The sequence below is a fragment of the Dasypus novemcinctus genome, chromosome 16 (genome assembly GCF_030445035.2).
Source record: "Dasypus novemcinctus isolate mDasNov1 chromosome 16, mDasNov1.1.hap2, whole genome shotgun sequence".
NCBI classification, from domain to species: Eukaryota; Metazoa; Chordata; class Mammalia; order Cingulata; family Dasypodidae; genus Dasypus; species Dasypus novemcinctus.
Window position 1 is genome coordinate 71512394 of NC_080688.1, and position 18842 is coordinate 71531235.

General features: G+C 38.7%; 1 protein-coding gene across 7 annotated transcripts in view; it reads right to left on the reverse strand.

The window, feature by feature from the left end:
- The window catches only part of CCDC68 (coiled-coil domain containing 68), a 53656-nt gene extending 38607 nt beyond the window's left edge, over positions 1-15049 (reverse strand). The window contains exons 1-5 of one of the 7 annotated variants that reach the window (XM_071208563.1): positions 14910-15015; positions 10344-10423; positions 4629-4685; positions 1665-1797; positions 382-468 (exon numbers count right to left, since the gene is read on the reverse strand). In XM_071208563.1, coding sequence (XP_071064664.1) covers positions 382-468; positions 1665-1781 — 204 coding nt within the window. In that variant the 5' untranslated portion in view covers positions 1782-1797; positions 4629-4685; positions 10344-10423; positions 14910-15015. Of the gene's footprint in view, positions 1-381; positions 553-1664; positions 1802-4628; positions 4686-10343; positions 10424-14905 lie in introns of all 7 variants that reach the window. The other 6 variants (XM_071208562.1, XM_058277761.2, XM_058277763.1 and 3 more) reach the window with 6 other exon arrangements.
- Positions 15050-18842: the final 3793 nt, after the last annotated feature.

An 18842-nucleotide genomic window follows, 5' to 3' on the forward strand; every position in this document is an offset into this window, starting at 1 on the left:
AGACCTAAAGCCTCAACTGTGTGTCCATTGGTGTGTCCAGGTGAACCCAAAAGTTACATCTTTTCACTGGAAAATGTTGCCACTATAGATTCCAGCTGGACTGGTATCTTCCCATCAACTTTAGATATGTCAATTCTGTTTAAAATACTCAAGTGATATCTAGTCATCCTAATCTGGTCCTACTGATGACATCTGCAGTTAAAGATTGCACACATCTGGCCATTAACATCTTCATATAACCCCAAAATATTTTAATACTCAGTGTCCAAAGTTTCAAATAATAATTTGATAGTTACCAAAAAATTTACTTAAATAATGTCTATAAGGTTTTATGCTTATTTCTGAAGGAACAGAAGTAGCCCATTTTGATGAATTCATTACCTTTGCATCCTGTTTGCCATTTGTACTGTGGAGACCTACTTCATCTTTAAACATTTGCTTTCGGATCTTTTCCAGTGTAGTTCGAATCTGGAGGTAAAAAATTATCTTTTTCAAAGACATTTAATGCCAAGTGCTTTATTTTCTATGCCAGTCACAGGGCCCCTCATTTATCTAGAAAGTAATACATATATACTGACCGTCAGATTTGAATAACTACTATCAACCTAACGTACATTTAGGCTAATATTGTTTAGATTGCAGAAAATCCACATTTGGTCTTTATAACTCTTCTTCAATCAAACTTAAAATATGACCACTTAAAATAATATTATACTACAAAATATATTACAAAGTACTATTTTATAATTTGTATTTAATATTATTTAGCATTATTTTTTCTATCTAGTAATTTAGTACTATTTACTATTTAGTATTACTGTAAAACAATTACTATTTAGCAATTACTATAAAATAATGACACTAGTAATTACAAAATAATTACTATCTAGTAATTACTATAATATAATTACTATCTAGTAATTACTACAGAACGATTACTATTTAGTAATCACTACAGAGTAATTACTAAGAGGAGATCATATAAATTTATCCATGAAATATAAGCCCCATGTTTTAGTGATCTATGGAATTGCAAGGCACACACTTAGAGATGAATTAATTCATTGATGAGAATAAGTGATGACCTATTCATGTCAGAATTTTTCCATCTGCCCTACAAAACACTTAATAAAAATATATATTTTGTTAGCCATTATAATCTTGGATTCTCACAAGATTTCACAATTTTAATAAAATAACATATCAGACATATATGCACTGGCAATACCTGTACTGAGCTGTGAAAAGAAACACAGTAACAAGAGCCTCAAATGCAGCAGGAAACGTATATACCCACTTGGGAATAAAGTATCAACACTCGTGAAACCACTGGGAAATGATCTAAAACAGCAGGAAATTCAGTGGTGAATAGTGGGGGGGCAAATTAAGTGCTGATGGGGTGTTCTGAACCTTCTTGGCCCATTACTCAATTTTATTAAGTGAAGAGAATCATTTTACTTTACCTGTAGGGACTGAGTTTCATATCTTCCAGAGAAATGACTAAACATGCTTATAAATTTCAGACACAAAGACGATCCTTTGCCAAACTAGGTTTGTTCTTCCTTACAAGTTCCGTGGAAGTGGAAACAAAGTCCACCAAACTATAATATGAATTTATTTTTAAAAATTACATCCTGCTAACATGATTTCCAGCACCCACATACCTTTTTCACATATTCAGTTTCTTCAATAATATGAGCTGATGTGGACTCATACAAGGCAGAATTATCTTCTTTCTGACCCCTTGCAGAAAATTCTGTGGTCACTGTTACTGTTGTCATCGTGAAGCAGTCTATTCTAACTTTGGAAGATATAAATCAGTTAGGCAAAACTGACTTCTCTGATGATGTGAGTATATGATTCATAAACTGAAAGATGTTCTGTATTCCCACTGTAATCAATTGTAGTAGGAAACATTGCCAATCTTTGGCATTGGTATATGTCCATAAATCCAGGAATTAATTTAATTTAAAAGCAAACCATCAGAAACAATCACAGATTAAAAATTTTAAATAAATAATATGAGAAGGAAAAATGTGAAATTTCCCTTTTATTTCACGTCATATTAGACTGTATACTCTCAAGGGGAGGGACATATTATTCATCTTTGTATCTCTAGTACCTGGCACATTGAAGTGCTTAGTAAATGTCTTTGGAACTAAAATAATATAATTATAACAAAATCATACACACACTTACACTCACATACAAATAAAATTTTTATACATTACAAAGTCTTTTAATATACATTTTATTTAATTCTATTTGTTACAACTATTTGTAACAGCAAAATAACAGAAAAGAAAAACCTCAAATGCCCACAAAGCGAAGACTGGTTGAATAAACAATCTACTTCCATGGAGTTCTATCTAGGATATGTGATTAAATTAAAAAGGATGGGACAGAAAGGAATATATAGTATCATATATTCTATAAGAAAGGAGGGAAATATGAATGGAAGGGGGAATTCTGTGTTACATAGCTTTGATTCACGTAATTATTTTACCTAGTTATAAAACAAAACTAAATTTTTTTAAAAAATCCTCCAAACTAAAAGACAAAATGAAACAAATGAACCTAACTATCAAGTTGATGGTTCAACCACAAGAATTAGTTCAAATGACTTTAAAACCCCTATCAGGGACCATTTATCCCCAGTGTGATGTATAGCCAAAGAACAAAAAGAATCATCAATCTTAAACCTCATTCATTAACATACTTAAACTATTGGTATTGTTGTTTTAGAACTATTACAAGTACGTGTTTGTACATGCTCTATAGGCTAAAGTAATTATCTTTTTTTTTTTACCTTACCATTTTTTTAACAAATCAACTTTACTGATAAATATTAATAAAGCAAAGAATTCATCCAAAGTGTACAAAAATCAATAGTATCTGGTATAATCACGTAGTTGTGCATTCATCATTTCAATCATTAGGGCATTTTCATTATTTCAATAATAATAATAAAAAACAAACAAGAAATCTCTTCACCTCTCAATCTCTGTTTCCTCTGCTATAATAAGGTAATTATCTTTAATGTCAATAGAACCAAGATTTACAGAATAAGAGAAAAACACAAATAAAGAATAAAAGATATTAAGGTAAAAATACAGGAATTATCAGTATAAAATAATGATTTATTTACTTAAAATATATATTCTATTTTATTTTAGAGATAATAATGGTACTAGCAATGCCAGTCCTAGCATCAAGACTATCTTCTCTGTATGCCATTTCCTACTAAAAAGAAATGAGGGCTTCGTGGAAAATTAGTTGATTCAGGTCTGGGGAAGAAATATATAAAGTGAACTTGGGAAATACATAAGGTGAACTTGTCATACCAAAAATCAAGAAAGCAATCAAATACTACTGTAATAAGATACAGATGCCAACATGAAGAGAAATGACTGTGATAGATTAACACATACTGAAATTAAATCCCTGAATTTATGATGGCAGGAAAAATACCATCATCACCGCTGCTGCCACCACCACAAAAAACCACCTTCATTGACAGCCCTTAGAAGTTATAGGGCACCAACTCAATGGCAAATAAAGGGAACAAACAAGCATTTACTTTGCCTTTACTGTATGAACTGTATTTCATGGTAACCAAGTATTTGATGAGGAAACGTTTTCTGTAGAATTCCAGCTAATAAAATTCAAAAGGATTGACAGAATTTGAAAATCTACATTTTGCAACCCTTTTTGAAGAAATGGCTCTAAGCAATAATCATCAACCAGTGCTAAGACCATTAGTTCATGAGGAATGCCTTAAACTGAGACCACTAATTAACCATCAATCAATCTTAACATTACTAAAAAAGAGACAACTTGGCATGTGTCCCCTGGATGCGATGCAATCAGAAACACAAGCACCATAAATGAAGTATGCTTCTAAAAAATGAACGTGGATCTATTCAAGCCTCTCTCTAACTACTGCAAACGTAGGGAAGAGGAAAAAATGTTCAATGATATGACAAGGGGATGGATGCAATTAGCCAAATAACAAATGTGCAAAATTCTACAAGATAAGTAACTGGTTGATTCCACAAATTATGTGTATGAAGACAGATGGGGAAGAGATAAGGGAAATTGCTATAAAGTAAGTTTTAAGAGGTACATGACCAATGCATTATATGAATTGTTTTGGATCCTGATTCCAACAAACCAACTATACAAAGGCATTTTTGATACAACTTGGGAAATTTGAATACTGACAGGCTATCAGATGATATCAAAGAATTATTGTAATTTTGTTAGGTGTGATAATGGAAATGTTGTATTCTTTTTAAAATACCTTATTTGTTGGTAATACATAGTGAAATATTTGAAGGTGAAATAATATTACATTTGGAATTGCTCCAAAATACTTTAGTAGGGAGGGGGAAGTAGGGTGGAAGTAAAGATGAAAGAAGTTTGGTAAAATGTAGCTAATTGTTGAAACTGGGTGATGGGCACAAGAGGTGCATCATACCGCTCTATTTTGTTATGGTCTGAAACTTCCATATTAAATAGTAAAGAACTAAGAAAATAAAAATCCCTGTGAGGTAGGATTGTTAATCCTATTTTAGGTGATGTTAATTTACCCAAGGTCACAAACTAACAAAAGCTGAAACCCAAACCTTGGTCTTTTCAGCACTCAGTTCAGGACTGTTTCCATCACATCAAGGCTGACCTCCCTGGAAAGAAACAACAACAAAAATATTCAAAATCTAGCAATGACCTATGCAGTTAAAACACACAAAGAATTTTCATCTTTGTTGGCATCACTTTGAAACGCGATGGCTTCTAGGGATAGATACCACAAAGTCCAGCATTTATTCTTTAATCTTCAATGAAATTGACAGAACTTGCCTAGAATTTTCCATTTTGTTCTAAATCCTTTTAGACAGCAGCTTTGGCTTCTATTTGTTTCGGCTGAAGTTGATTTGGCAGCAGCAACCCTGCAGAGCTCCTTTTCTGGAATGCTAGTGGAAGAAACTGTGTTTCACCCTCTGAAGTCTCTTACAGGATTAAGTTTTTGGTCCAAAACAACATTTAAATGCTGGAAGTAAAAGAAACCATTTGGAAACCAGAGGGCTGGTGAGCAGGCTAGGGTTTGGGTCAGCAAACCTGAACCCCGTGAGTCAAATCCGGCCCACTGCCCATTTGTACAGCCTGCCAGCTAAGAATGGTTTTTATATTTTTGAACAGTTGGGAGGAAAAAAGCAACAGAATGACATTCATGACACCAAAATTATATGAAGTTCAAATTTCAGTGGCCAGACATGAAATTTTATTCTAACACGATCACACCATTCCTTTATATATTGTCTATACCCACGTTTGTGCTACAACAGCAGAGTTGAATAGTTGCAACAGAGAAGCCAAGTGGCAGGAAGCCTAAAACATTTACAATCTGGCCCTTATTGAAAAAGTCTGTGACCCCTGGGCTAGGGAATGGTGGCTGCAGGGAGGGGAAGTAGAAAATGGAGGCAAGCAAAGCTACCAATCTGGCCTGAGCAGCCTTTTTTTCCTCCTTTTTAATCCCCCTTGATCTATCATCCCATTTGAATGATTTGCCTTCTTTTTTCTTTGTAGTATCTTATGCATTATGTACATTAGCAAATGGTAAGAGGCATTTTACCATAGGAATAATTCACTCTTAAGAGTGGATTCCACTGAATTCTCACAGCGTTTTGTAATTTGAAAACAGCATTGGACCTCACCTGATGTTTCCCATAACACACACCTTTAAGTCTTTTTTTCTTAATCTCAAAGGATTTTGCTCCTTAGTCACTGATATTTCTCAAAACATCTCACCTCCACCACTCACTGGGCCATCTTAAACAAGTTACATAACATCTTAGCCTCAACTGGCACTGAATGTTGTGAAAACAGTGTTGTTTGTTTTTTAAATATCTGATTGTAGAGGACACTCCATGCACAGCAGTATGGCTGCTGCTCTCTTAGATTAATATCACAGAAGTGAACCTTCCCACAACAGAGGAGGTAGTTCACGACTATCTGGTTGCAAAGCCTTCAATTCCAAGACGATCCATCTGAAATCAAATTCCATTTCTCTTTTGGTTCAGAAAACTTTTGTGCCCAGAATCATTGGCTTGGATAAAGCCACCCAAGGGGGAACTTAAGCCGACAAAGTCCGAATTGCCATATGGCACTATCATCCTGGGGAAAATCCATCTTAGCATTTTATATCAGCCAGAAGTAGATTAGGCAGATAAAATTTTCAAAATAAAACATAAGCAGTTAATTAAAATGAGAAAATAACTTTATTTATTTTGTGCCAGAATGGATTGAAGACAGCTTATAAGTGGCATCCTGCCAAGATGTGGTATTTCCTAGACCAGGGCTTTTCAGCTCACTGCTGCCTCTCCTTCAACAACAGCTCTGCTTTGCTCTGTGACACACGCAGACTTCCTGCATGGGATTTTCTGTGAAGAAAGTGGGTGCTAAAGCAGAAGTTTGGGAGGCAGACCGCCTAATTTTGGGGCCTGGCTGTGCTGCTCGGTAGCAGTGTGATCCTTGGGCAAGCTCCTTCCCTGCCGGTTGCCTCAGTTTCCCTAGCAGTAAAATGTGGATATTATAGCATCTACCTCATGGGGTTGTTCTGAGGACCAAATGAATTAATATTTGCCAATCATTTATAACAGTGCCTAGCACGTAATAAGTGGTTGGCATGTGTTAGTCAAATAAATAAACAATATTGAAATCATATCCACAAAGTCTGAGTGATTTTCTTCCCTGTAATGAAGAACCAGGTGATATTCTCAACAGTCATCCCACTGAGCTGGACCGTAAAGGAAAATTGACCTTGGGGGACTTCTAAGAACAGTAAATCCATGGTACTAAGTCTTCACTGCCAATGCATCAGTAAGGCATCAACACGCCCAAGAGATGATCCTAACATCTGATCAATAGTGTACAATTTATTGAGCAATTCACGCAAGTTATTATGAATCGTAATCAGTGTGACAAACAAACACACCATTGTACACCCAGGATAAGTCATGTAAGGTAACCTACTCCACTGTTTTATGACATGGAATGGCTTAGGAAAACTTTCATGCAATAAACACATACAAAGCACTCTTTAAATTCCAGACACTCTAAGAAAGGTGCTACGATTCTTTATTTAACCCTTGATTCAACTGTTCGTAAATATTTATTGAATGCTGCTGTGCCAGGAGCTGTAGATAAGAGGTAAGCCAGAGTCCCTATTTTCTCAGAACTTTCAGTTCAGGAGAATGTATTAGTCAGGGTTCTCTAGGGAAACAGAACTGACTGGAGATATCTGTAAATAGTATGAGATTTTATAAAATTGTCTCATGCAACCATGCAGACTTCCAAATCCCATAGGGCAGGCTGTAAACCAGGGGCTCGGATGAAGGTCCTTGATGAGCTCCCTAGGAGACACTGGCCGTCTCAAGTAGAGATGGGAATTCTCTCTCTCTGAATACTAAAATCATCCCCCCCCCCCTTTTTTCCTTCAATTTTATAACAAAATTTATTATTCATGTGACATTTGTGCAACAACAACGTTCTATCTTAACCACTTTCATGGGCACAGTGAGGGCTATTCATTGAATTAACAATTTTATGCTAGAATCATGAACAAACATTACCAAAATTTTTCATCTCATCAAACAATGTCTGTACCCATTAAGAATTAACTCTCCATTCCATCCTGAATCTGCTAACCTTTAATCTATTTCTTGTATCCACTTCCCCTTTTAAAGCCTTCAACTGATTGGATGAGACATCACTCATTGCTGACTGCAATCTCCTCAATTGATTGTAGATGTAACCAGCCATCTATGCAAGCAACTCACCAATGATTAAAGTCCATGAAATGCCCTTGTATTACAACTAACCCAGGGCTTGCTTTACCAAAAACTGGGCATCATTACCTGGCTGAGTTGACACATTAGCTTAACCATCATAGTTCGTCCCTTGTCAACTTGACAGCCCTATATATCACCTTAAACCATAATTAGTCTCTAAATAAAAACAATATACGTATATATTTCCATTTAACAGAATTCCAATATTCAATGTCCTGCATACAACCAGAAATGCACTAAATCCCTCCAGAATAGGGTGCAAGCCCTTGGGTAATATTCACTCTTAAACTTGACATCCTTAAATACTATGACATGAAACTAACACAATTTATGTCTTATGATAAGGGGAAAGTTTAGGGAAGAAAACAAAGATTTATTTTATGTACATACACAAACATACAACAAAATAAGGAAGAACTATTAATGACCATTAGTCCTCATTTCTGTAACTGATCATATGGTCAAAGTTTGTATTTCTCATTACCTTCTTTCACTATCCATTCCATGTTCCCTTTACTCTCAGCAAACACTTCAGCTGGCCATGGTTCTTTGTCTGCTGGGATGACCCAAACTTTCATTCCTGAAGATTCTGGGCCATTGTTAGTCCTGCCTGGATTCATAGTAGCAATTTTCTTTTTTTTTTCTTTCTTTTTTTTTTAAATGTTACATTCAAAAAGTATAAGAGGTCCCCACATACTCCCCACCCCCCCTCACCCTACTCCTCCCACATCAACAATCTCTTTCATCATTGTGGGACATTCACTGCATTTGGTGGAATACATTTTGGAGCACTGCTGCACCACATGGATAATGCTTTACATTGTAGTTTACACTCTCCCCCAGTCCACCCAGTGGGCCATGGCAGAACATACAGTGTCCAGCATCTGTCCCTGCAGTACCACCCAGGATAACTCCAAGTCTTGAAAATGCCCCCACATCATATCTCTTCTTCCTTCTCCCTACCCTCAGCAGCTACCGCGGCCACTTTCTCCACATCAATGCTACAGTTTCTTCCTATACTAATCACATTAGTTCCATTGTAGAATATAAGTAAGTCCACTCTAATCCATACTCTATTCCTCCAGCCTGTGGACCCTAGGATGGTTATGTCCATTCCACCTCTAAATTGAGAGGGGGCTTAGATTCCATATTGATGATGATACAATTCTCCTGCTTGCAGTTGTAGGCACTCTTGGCTCCCTGGTGTGGTGGCTGACAAGCAATTTTCCATTGACTTTAATCATAGGACACAGCAGTAGAGGATCTCCTGTATTCCAAATAAGAGACACCCTAGAGGATCTCCTGTATTCCAAATAAATTCTTCTTTACCCCTTTGTGTAGGTACAGTCCTATTTCCCCTTGATAGTCAGGATCATTTACCCCAGCCAATAGAGTAATTCCCTTCTTTGCCAGTTAATTCACAGGCACAAGGAAACCAAAGTGGCCAGGTGGCAGTCTTCTTAACTTCCAGTTCAATGGAATCACTGTGGTTTCCCTGGTGGCAGCACTCCTCCTTTTGGAACTAAAACTTTTAGTGAAGTCTGGTTGACTGCGCAGAGGTTTTCTCAACTCACTTCTCTGGATGGGAAAGCACCACAGTGTACACGTGGCATGTTTTAGCTGTCTAGCACTTGAACAACCCCTTCCCACCTATGCAGAATCACCATCTGAATGAGTCTTGTTAGAAAGACCCTTTACTTGTTCTTTCTCACTTCCTGGAACAGGAGCACAGGTACAAGATCTAAAATCAGCCAGCCAAATGCTCCCACCTTTAAATCCTCAGGAAATGGCTGTCTGACTTATTGGAGTAAAAGGCAGGGACAACCCAATTATTACGCAGGGAAGGGAAGGAGTCTGATACTTCATGTCCTGCAAGAGGAATGCCAGTGGTGGGATCCAGTAACCAATGACAACAGAAAGTGGGATCCAGTGGCAATAAAAACAACAGAAGATGGGATCCAGTGACCAATGATAATGCCAGTGACCAATGGCAAGGACAGAAGGTGGGATCCAGTGACCAATGGCAAGGACAGGAAGTGGGATTCAGTGACCAATGACAATGCCAAAAGTGGGATATAGTGACCAATAGCAAGGACAGAAAGCCAGACCTTTGCCGTGCGACCAACACACTGGAACATGACCATTTTCCAAACCTGGTTTTCCAACTTCCCTATCAATTCCAGAGGCAGCTCCATATCCTTCCAGTACATTCCTTTTTTTTTCTGCTTAAGTCAGCCAGAGTCAAACACTGTGATTTGAAACCAAGAGCCCTGTCTGGTTTTAGCACTTTCTGCATTTTCAGTTTATGGTTTTTGGTTCTGAGTTAACAATATTAATTGTTCTTGGTCACTATTATATAGGCTTTAGATATCAGAAACTGAAAAAGAAAGTTATAACCAGAGTGCTATAATTAAACCTAATATAAGGGGAAAAAACTAACATGTTTCCAAATCTTTGAAGAGACAAATCATGTCTTGAATATTAAAAACACACCTGTTCTGCAGCTACATTACACAGGACAAGGGTGACATCCAGTGTCAGCTGGCTAACTCTCAGGTGACTTAGCAGTTTACCTGAAAATAATACACAGTATATAAAAAAGTGGGCATATTAAAACTGAATTTATGTTTCGATTTTCAGGTAATATTTTAAGATTCTTCTAAGTAGAATTAATGTTATTCAATCACTCGTATACACACATATGTCTATATTAAAGCCAGTCCTATAGAAAACCTTTAGATACAAAATAAAAGCCATTTATTTGGGGGAGGGGAGAGGATTGAAATATTTGTACAAACACAAGGTATAGCCATAAACTATTGAAAAAACATTATGCCATTTACCAATACTTCTTTTCCATATATTATAAAAATTAATTTTTATAACACATCATGTTACTGTTATTATTTTAAGGCACAAAGAAGTGATGTAAGTTTTTCCAGGTCATAAATTGACCTCATCACCTGAACCCAGAGAGGTTGAGCCCAAATCCAGGTAACTTTGTAATGAAATAGCCTATCTTCATAGTTCACTGGTACGATCCTGAATCTTTGAAAAACAGCTGAAGGTTTTACCCAAGGCTCAGTACAGTAACTCTACTGCAAAGAGATGCAAATCACAGGGTCCTTCACATTTGGAAGAAAGAGGTGAGCAGGATCAAAGATTTGTTAAGTGTCCCACATATGGCAGGTAGAGTAAGCTGCCTGTAACAATCCTCCAATATACCCAAGAAGTCGGTGTTATTTTTCTCATTTTATTGATGAGAACACAAGGCTCAATGAGACTAAATAAGACAGCTAGTTATTGATGGTCACTGGACGGAATCCCAGGTCTGCTGGCTCTTTCCAATTTACCACTTGGCCTCCTGCTCCCTTCAGATTGTATTTTTAAGTCTCATTTCCAAGGCCCAAGCTAGTTTATCAAACAGGGTTTTCTGAAGTAAGTCACTAAATAATCATTTTTATACTATTAAAGTGGTTGAACATGTTTTTAACAGTAAAGTGTCATGGAAATTATTATTTTTATTTCTCTAGTGTTAATGTAATTCTCCAGGGCCATTAGAGCTTCTTTTCTTTTGGAGAATGGTGACAAGGATAAAGGTAAAATTTCTAAAATTTATGTCTCTTCATGATAAGAACATAAAATTCATTCTTTCAGGAAATATTGGCAATCCAAATCCAGAATATATTCTTCATAAATACAAAGAAGAAAGGGTTCATATCAATAATATGTCAAGAATTCAAACATCTGTAAGTAAAATACACCCAAATAATTCATAAGCAAAATAAAATATAGTTAAATTAACACATGAAGTAGATGTTCAATCCTATATTAAAGAGATAAGAGTGCCATGATTTTTTTCCCTGTCATTTTAACTTTTTTTTTTTAAACTTGGCTAAAGTTATAAGAAAGTGCAGTAAATGCAATCAGTGGTTATCTCTGGGGATAGTGGATTTAGAAAATGCATTTTTTTCTGTATTCTGAAAATTTATGATTTTCCAAATTTTCTGAGTGAAATGTAAAAAGTTATTAAAGGGGAATGAGTGTAGCTCAATGGTTGAGCACCTGCTTTCCATGTACAAGGTCCAGGGTTCGATCCCTAGTACCTCCTTTAAAACAAATAAATAAAAAAGTTATTAAACCATATAAAATTTAACATAAAATAAGTGATTCTTAGGACTACAAACTATCCTCATGTATCTCCATTAGCAGAGGTTATCAAAGGAAACTTAAGAGTCTAGCTACAAATGTGTGGGCCACAGAGCTGGCGAGAGATGCAGCAGCATCTTGGGATCTATCCAAGGCCCACTGAATCAGAAGCTGCACTTGAGAAAGATCTCCAGATGATTTGCATGCACGTTAAAATTTGGGAAGCAATGAGCTGGAGGACAATGTGGTGAAATTATTGTAAGTAAGAGGTTGGCTGTTTAAAAAAACCGAAAGCACAAAAAAGTAAGAATATTTTGGATAAAGTTGCTCTTTTCCTCTGGGGGGAAAATTTACTTGCAGTCATAGTTTTCTAATTTACAGGAGAAAATAACTGGATGAATAAAATTTTCTCAAGTTTTGGTCACTGCTACTACATGGTTAGTTTGTAGATAATTTACATGAAATTTCATTTTTAGCTATTTTAGCTTTAGCATTTCAATATTGCATAGTATTAAACCCCAAACACATGACTCCTAAGTTGGGCCCTTACCTAAAGAGGAGAGAAAACCACCTTCCTGGAGAACACTTTTACAACTTTTAGATTGGGTGATTTAATTATATATATATTTTTAAGATTTATTTATTAACTCCCCCCCCCCCCCCACCACCACCATTGTCTGCTTTCTGTGTCAATTTGCTGTGTATTCTTCTGTGTCTGCTTATCTTCTCTTTAAGCAGCACCAGGAACCCATCCTGGGACCATTCAGAGTAGGAGAGGTGCTCAATCTCTTGTGCCACCTCGGCTCCCTGGTCTGCTGCGTCTCTTATTGTCTCTCCTCTGTACCTCTTTTTATTGCATCACCTTGTTGCACCAGCACTCCGCATGGGCCAGCTCTCTGCTCGGGCCAGCTCTCAGCTCAGGCCAGCTTGCCACTCAGGTCAGCTTTCCTTCATGAGGAGGTCCCAGGAATTAAAACCTGTACCTCCTATATGATAGACAGGAGCCCAATCGCTTGAGCCACATGCACTTCCCAGATATGGTGATTTAAATCAATGTATAGAAATATGTGCTTAGAACTAATAGGGCTTTAGTCAATGTCAAAACTGACAAATGATCATTGATGTCATGCCTGATCTGTGGTCTCAAATGCCTTGGAGAGCTCCATGCTGCACCAATTCCACGAGGATAGAAAAGTGTCTGATTTACACCTGGCTACATCATTCAGTATCCCCAACACAGAACAAAACGCCCTGAACAACAGACACTCAATAAATGGTGGTTCAATGAACGTGTGACTAGGCCCACAAATCCACAGGTGCACCAAATATTTCTAAATATTTTCTAAAACTGAAGGTATAAACACACACATATATGCTATTGCAGAAGCTCAGTAAAATATAAATTCATGTAAACGTGCTATTAAGTCATTGAAATTTTTTGCCATTACGAAATTGTTTCAATGTACTGTAAAAGAATTATCATATAAATGGCCAGATAATTGTGATATAAACATATCAATTCAAAAGCTTTGAAACCACTGTTTTAAAAGATTTCTAAATACCCTTCAAAATCTTTAATTTTTTCCTTTTTTAGTCATTATCCCAAACAATGATACAGCTCATTTTTCAACTTTGGCCTAAATTCAGATTACAACTCAAGTCCATTGTTGAGCAAATTAAAAGTAAATAAGTGGATAAATAAACATGCCTATTATTAATTCACAAAATCATAAAGGTAAATAATGCAACTAAAGTAGCCTAGGGGATCAATTTATTTTATAAATAACACAGGGGGAAACTTGTAGAAGGTTTACTTGAGTACCAGGAAATACAACCCCTCTACAGTCTTTCCTGGGGGGGGGGGGGGGCGCGTGTAAGCACCACATCCGGGTATTCCTTGCCTTAGGCATAAATTCCTGTGTCTGGGGCCCGACTCTCAAACTTTGTGAGTGGGAGGGGGAGCCGACAGCCCAGCAGCAGTGTGACACAGCACCAATTGTGTCTGCCTGGGTACCTGAAACTCCAAGCCAGCTCATATTTCTGGAAAACCAGACTTCTGCAAAGCTGAATATATAATAGCATTAGGTAAAATCAAAAGGACTGATTATCTTACCCCTCTTGCCAATGCAGAATAATTCCCTTTTGTAGTTGAACACGGTCATCTAGTCTATATTACCAAGATAGTAAAGGTGGTTTTAATTCTAAATGAAAACATCGACAATTACGGTAAATGGCGAACAGCTTCAGTTACACCTGGGGCTAGTTGTTTCTTCCAACCCTAAATTCAACTTCATTTTCCCCCACCTTTCAAAGAAGAGTGAAAATTCACAGCCATATCATCATCATCCAACCTAAATATACACTTGCATTGCTCTGGTCCTATTCTTTTAAGTAAGATGATGCTGCAGAGCGCTGTAACTTTCATCTCTAAAATCTCATGATGCCCACTCCACGGAAAAAATAGAAAACGTCAGAAATAGGCTGTTCTTTTGCTACACCTGCAGCTCTGGAAGCCAGCAGGAATGAATGAAGGGTAAAACATTAATTTGTGCTCTCCTGCCGCACACCTGTCACAGCCACCACGCTCGGCTTAATAGCGGCAGCTGGTTTCCGGAGGGCATTTCTCCACAACCCCCTAAAAGTAGCGGACCGCTGGCAGAGGGATTGCTTAACAGCACCCTACATCATAATAAGCTGTGCGTCGGGCAAAGGAGAGGAAAGGCAAGCCCTCTCTTCCTGAAGAAGAAACTTCTCTCCCAGGGACTGAGGGCCCAGAACGAAGGTTCCCAGGCAGGAAATGCCCTTGAGCGCGGAGCTGCGCCGGGGAAGCGCGCCCCGCCGGCGCCTGGACTATCCAACCACCCTGAGAGGGTGACCAGGCGCGCGCGGCAGGTCGCGGGGCTCACCTACCCCGGGGGTCGCTCAGCCAGCACGGGGTCCCGGCGCGGCTCCTCTCGGGGGCTCGCGGGCCTCGGGGTCACTTCTGCTCCGCTGGGCGGTGCCGCCGCCGCCTCCCGCTCCCTCGGCTCCGCCCCGCAGGGCGCGCCCAAGTCACCGACCGGCGCCCTGGTGGCTGCCGGGGACGAGCCTTGGCTGTCGCCACGCCCGGGGCTTGCCCGCCCTGCCTGGTGCCCGCAGGACTCCCTGCCTGCGCCCAGAACACACAGGTGCCAAACGCCTGCCCCTGCGCACCCCTCAGTAGAGTCGTATAAAGAGGTATTTGCTGCTGCTTTCAAAGAAGGTTCTATTTGCACTCCACATTCATAAGCTTTTTTGGTTTTGTTTTTAATAATTTTTTTAAAAAATTTGAAGTAATGTTAGATATACAGAAAAGTTGCAGCGGTTACACGGAGAGTTCCAGTATACCGCTCCCAGCGTCTCCTAAGGGTAACGTCTTACATTACTGTGCTGATGGTCATAATTAGCGTCGGTATATGACTATTAACCAAAAGCCAGTCTTTATGCAGCTTTCACTAGTTTTTTCAACAATATCTTTTTCTTTTCCAGGATACCATCCAGGATACGATAATGCATTTAGTGTCAGGCCCCTTTAGTCACCTCTGATCTATGACAGCTTCTGAGTCTTCCTTTGACCTTGACAGTCATGAAGAATTTTAAGAGTGTTTTGTCCGAGGTTTTTATTAGAGTTTGCAGGGAAGAATACGACAGAGGTGAAATGCCTTTCTCAGCACATCCCATCCGGGAAACAGAACATCAATGTTACTTATCACTGATAATGCTAGTTATGGTCACATGGTTAGTGTCTGCAGTTATGTCCTTGGTACTTATTTTTATGTTTCCATATTCTCTTCTTTGGATGGGAGTCACTAAATTCAGTCCACACTCAAGGGAGCTGGGAGGGAATTAACTCTACTTCCTTGGGGGGAGGGGGGGCGGGGTCTACACTTATTATTTGAAATTGTTCTGTAAGGAAGATTTTTTTGTTCTCCCCCATTTATTCAATCATTTATTTATAACAGTATGAACTCTTGTATATTTATTTTATATTTTGGGTTATAATTCCATACTACATTTTTTTTGTTGTGGCTCATATTGTTCCAGCTTTCAGGTTGGTTCCTCTGTCCCTTTGAAAATTCATAATCTTTTAGGGCTGAGAAAAAAAAATTCACTAATCATCTGGTCCACTCCTCTCACACTTAGTAGATGTGGAAAACTCCAGCCCAAAGAGGTTAACTAATGCCCACAATCTCTGAGGGTCTTCAGAAGCTTCACAGGAAGCCTAAATTTAATGTTTCCCAGCGCCGAGGAAGGGGGAAATGCCTTTTGTTTTTCCCCCCAACAGATGAACTTGTGAATGGGAGCCCAAGCGGAGAAGTAAAAGTTCTTTGGTAACTTTTGGTTAACTAATCCTTGTGATTTTATCAGATAGATATATGCATATTTACAAACATATCATATTCTAAAAGTAGCAGTGAATGTTTTATGCTATTTTAAACAGTGAAGAAATCCAGCATCTGAGGATCCTTTGTTGCATTGTTCTGGCTTGTTCATGTTTGCATTTTTGCTCCCATAAACACATTCCTACTTCTGAGCTTGGATCTTGCTCAGCATATGACATTACCCTGCTTTCTGAGATGCTCCCACCTCTCTCTCTCTCTCTCTCTCTCTCTCTCTCTCTCTCTCTCTCTCTCTCTCTCTCTCTCTCTCTCTCTCTCTCTCTCTCTCTCTCTCTCTCCTCTTTCTATTTTCTATCAATTTTCTATCTTTCAAGTACTTTTGACAGTTATTAAAAAGTTATCATTCAAGGAAATCTTTTTCAAACATTTTTAATATCCCACATGATATTGGCAAGATTGGAGGTAATGGTAAAGGGTTTATGACTTTTGGGGGAGGAGAGAGGAGAGTTTAACTTAAAAAAATAATTTTAATTGATATGAAATACTGATTCTATTTCATAATTCTGCCAATGAACTTTTACCCATGTATTTTTACAAACCTGTGTGGAAAAGGGCAGGAAACCACTCACGATTAGTGTAAATGTGGAACCATGAAATTATCACCTCCATAGTAATGTTCAGAGAATCAAACCATCCTTAAAGAAATAAAGCTAGTGGTGTGCTAGAAACTGGAAATTGGGACAGAAAGATGGATCAACGTCTATGGATTTCTGTGATAGAGCATTTTATTGCTATTTTTCTGACATTGTACAAATCATTTTAAATAGTCAAATTTTCTACAGCTGTTTTTATTCACGTTTTATATATACGATTATACATAAGAAGGAAAACTACTATTACATGTTTTTTTTTGGAATGGCTTGGGTTGGTCTGATAATAATTATGTGGGGTCTGAAGCATTTCAAAACTATCCTCAATACTCTCACTGAATGTGAGGGGGCTTAAAAAGAGGAGGGATTTAGCATGAAGAGAGCACCAAGTACAGGGCCCCCTCCTGGGACATCCTGCAAACTGTTGCCCACCTTGAAAGAGGATCCAATTGCAAATCAAATGCCCATATTCAGAGCTACTCTTTATTTTTTTTAATTTGTATTTATTTCTGTCCCCCACCCCCCACCCCGAGTTGTCTGCTCTCTGTGTCCATTCACTGTGTGTTCTTCTGTGACTGCACCGGGAATCTGTGTTTCTTTTTGTTGCGTCATCTTGTTGTGTCAGCTCTCCGTGTGTGCGGTGCCATTCTTGGGCAGGCTGCACTTTCGAGCTGGGCGGCTCTCCTTACGGGGCGCACTCCTTACGCGTGGGCCTCGCCTACGCAGGGGACACCCCTGTGTGGCAGGGCACTCCTTGAACGCATCAGCACTGAGCATGGGCCAGCTCAACACGGGTCAAGGAGGCCCGGGGTTAGAACTGTGGACCTCCCATGTGGTAGACAGACACCCTAACCATTGGGCTAAGTCCGCTTCCCTAGAGCTACTCTTGATTTTTAGTATGGGACTCATATTTGGAATCACTATTGTTTTTTCACTGAGCGATGTTTACATGCTAAAAGGAAAAAGAATATGTAAAAAGGAATTTTAAATACAAATCTTACCACATCACCCCCAACCTTCCAACACTTACACACCATTTTTAAAAACCTTCCAGTGCCTCCTACCACACCCATTTTTAAGCCCAAGCCTTCCCTGGGGAAGTCTCCCCTAAGCTCCCATTGGGTGTTCTAATTATGTCTTCCCGTAAAATATTTGCTATGTTCCACTTGCTTTTTCTAGTTTCCTATTTTTGTTTATCACAAACTGGTGGCTTAAAAGAATACAAATTTGGTCTCTTGCAGTTCCGTAGGTTACAAGTCTGATAGGTCTCATCAGGTTAAAATCCAGGTGTCAGCAGGACTGAGCTCCTTTCTGGCAGCTCTATGGGAGAATCTGCTCCTTGCCTTTTCCAGCTCCTAGCGGATGCCTGCTTTCCTTGACTTGTGGCCCCTTCCTCTATCTTTAAAGCCAGCAGCATCTTCAAATCTCTCTCTGGCTCTCCCTCTTTCATTTATAACGACTCTTGTAATTACACTGGATCCATCCAAATAATCCAGGATGATCTCCCCATCTCAGGATCCTTGATTTAATCACATCAGCAATATTGCTTTTGCCATGTCAGGGAACAGGCTCACAGGTCCCAGAGATTAGGGTGTGGACACCTGTGGGGGCCATTATTCTGCCCCAGTCCCACAGCTGTGCTCCTAAGCCACTTTAGAATTCAAACACTAATTATGCCTTATTACTGAATATTTCACTTTCAAGGCTCAAAATATTAAATCCTGAACAAAATTGTGCAGGAGCCAAGCCCCCATTTCCTATTTGGTGCTGCCTCCACCTGCCTCTCACTACTTTCCTCTCAGTTCAAGAGGAAGTCCAGAGTCCCTGGCCATGGC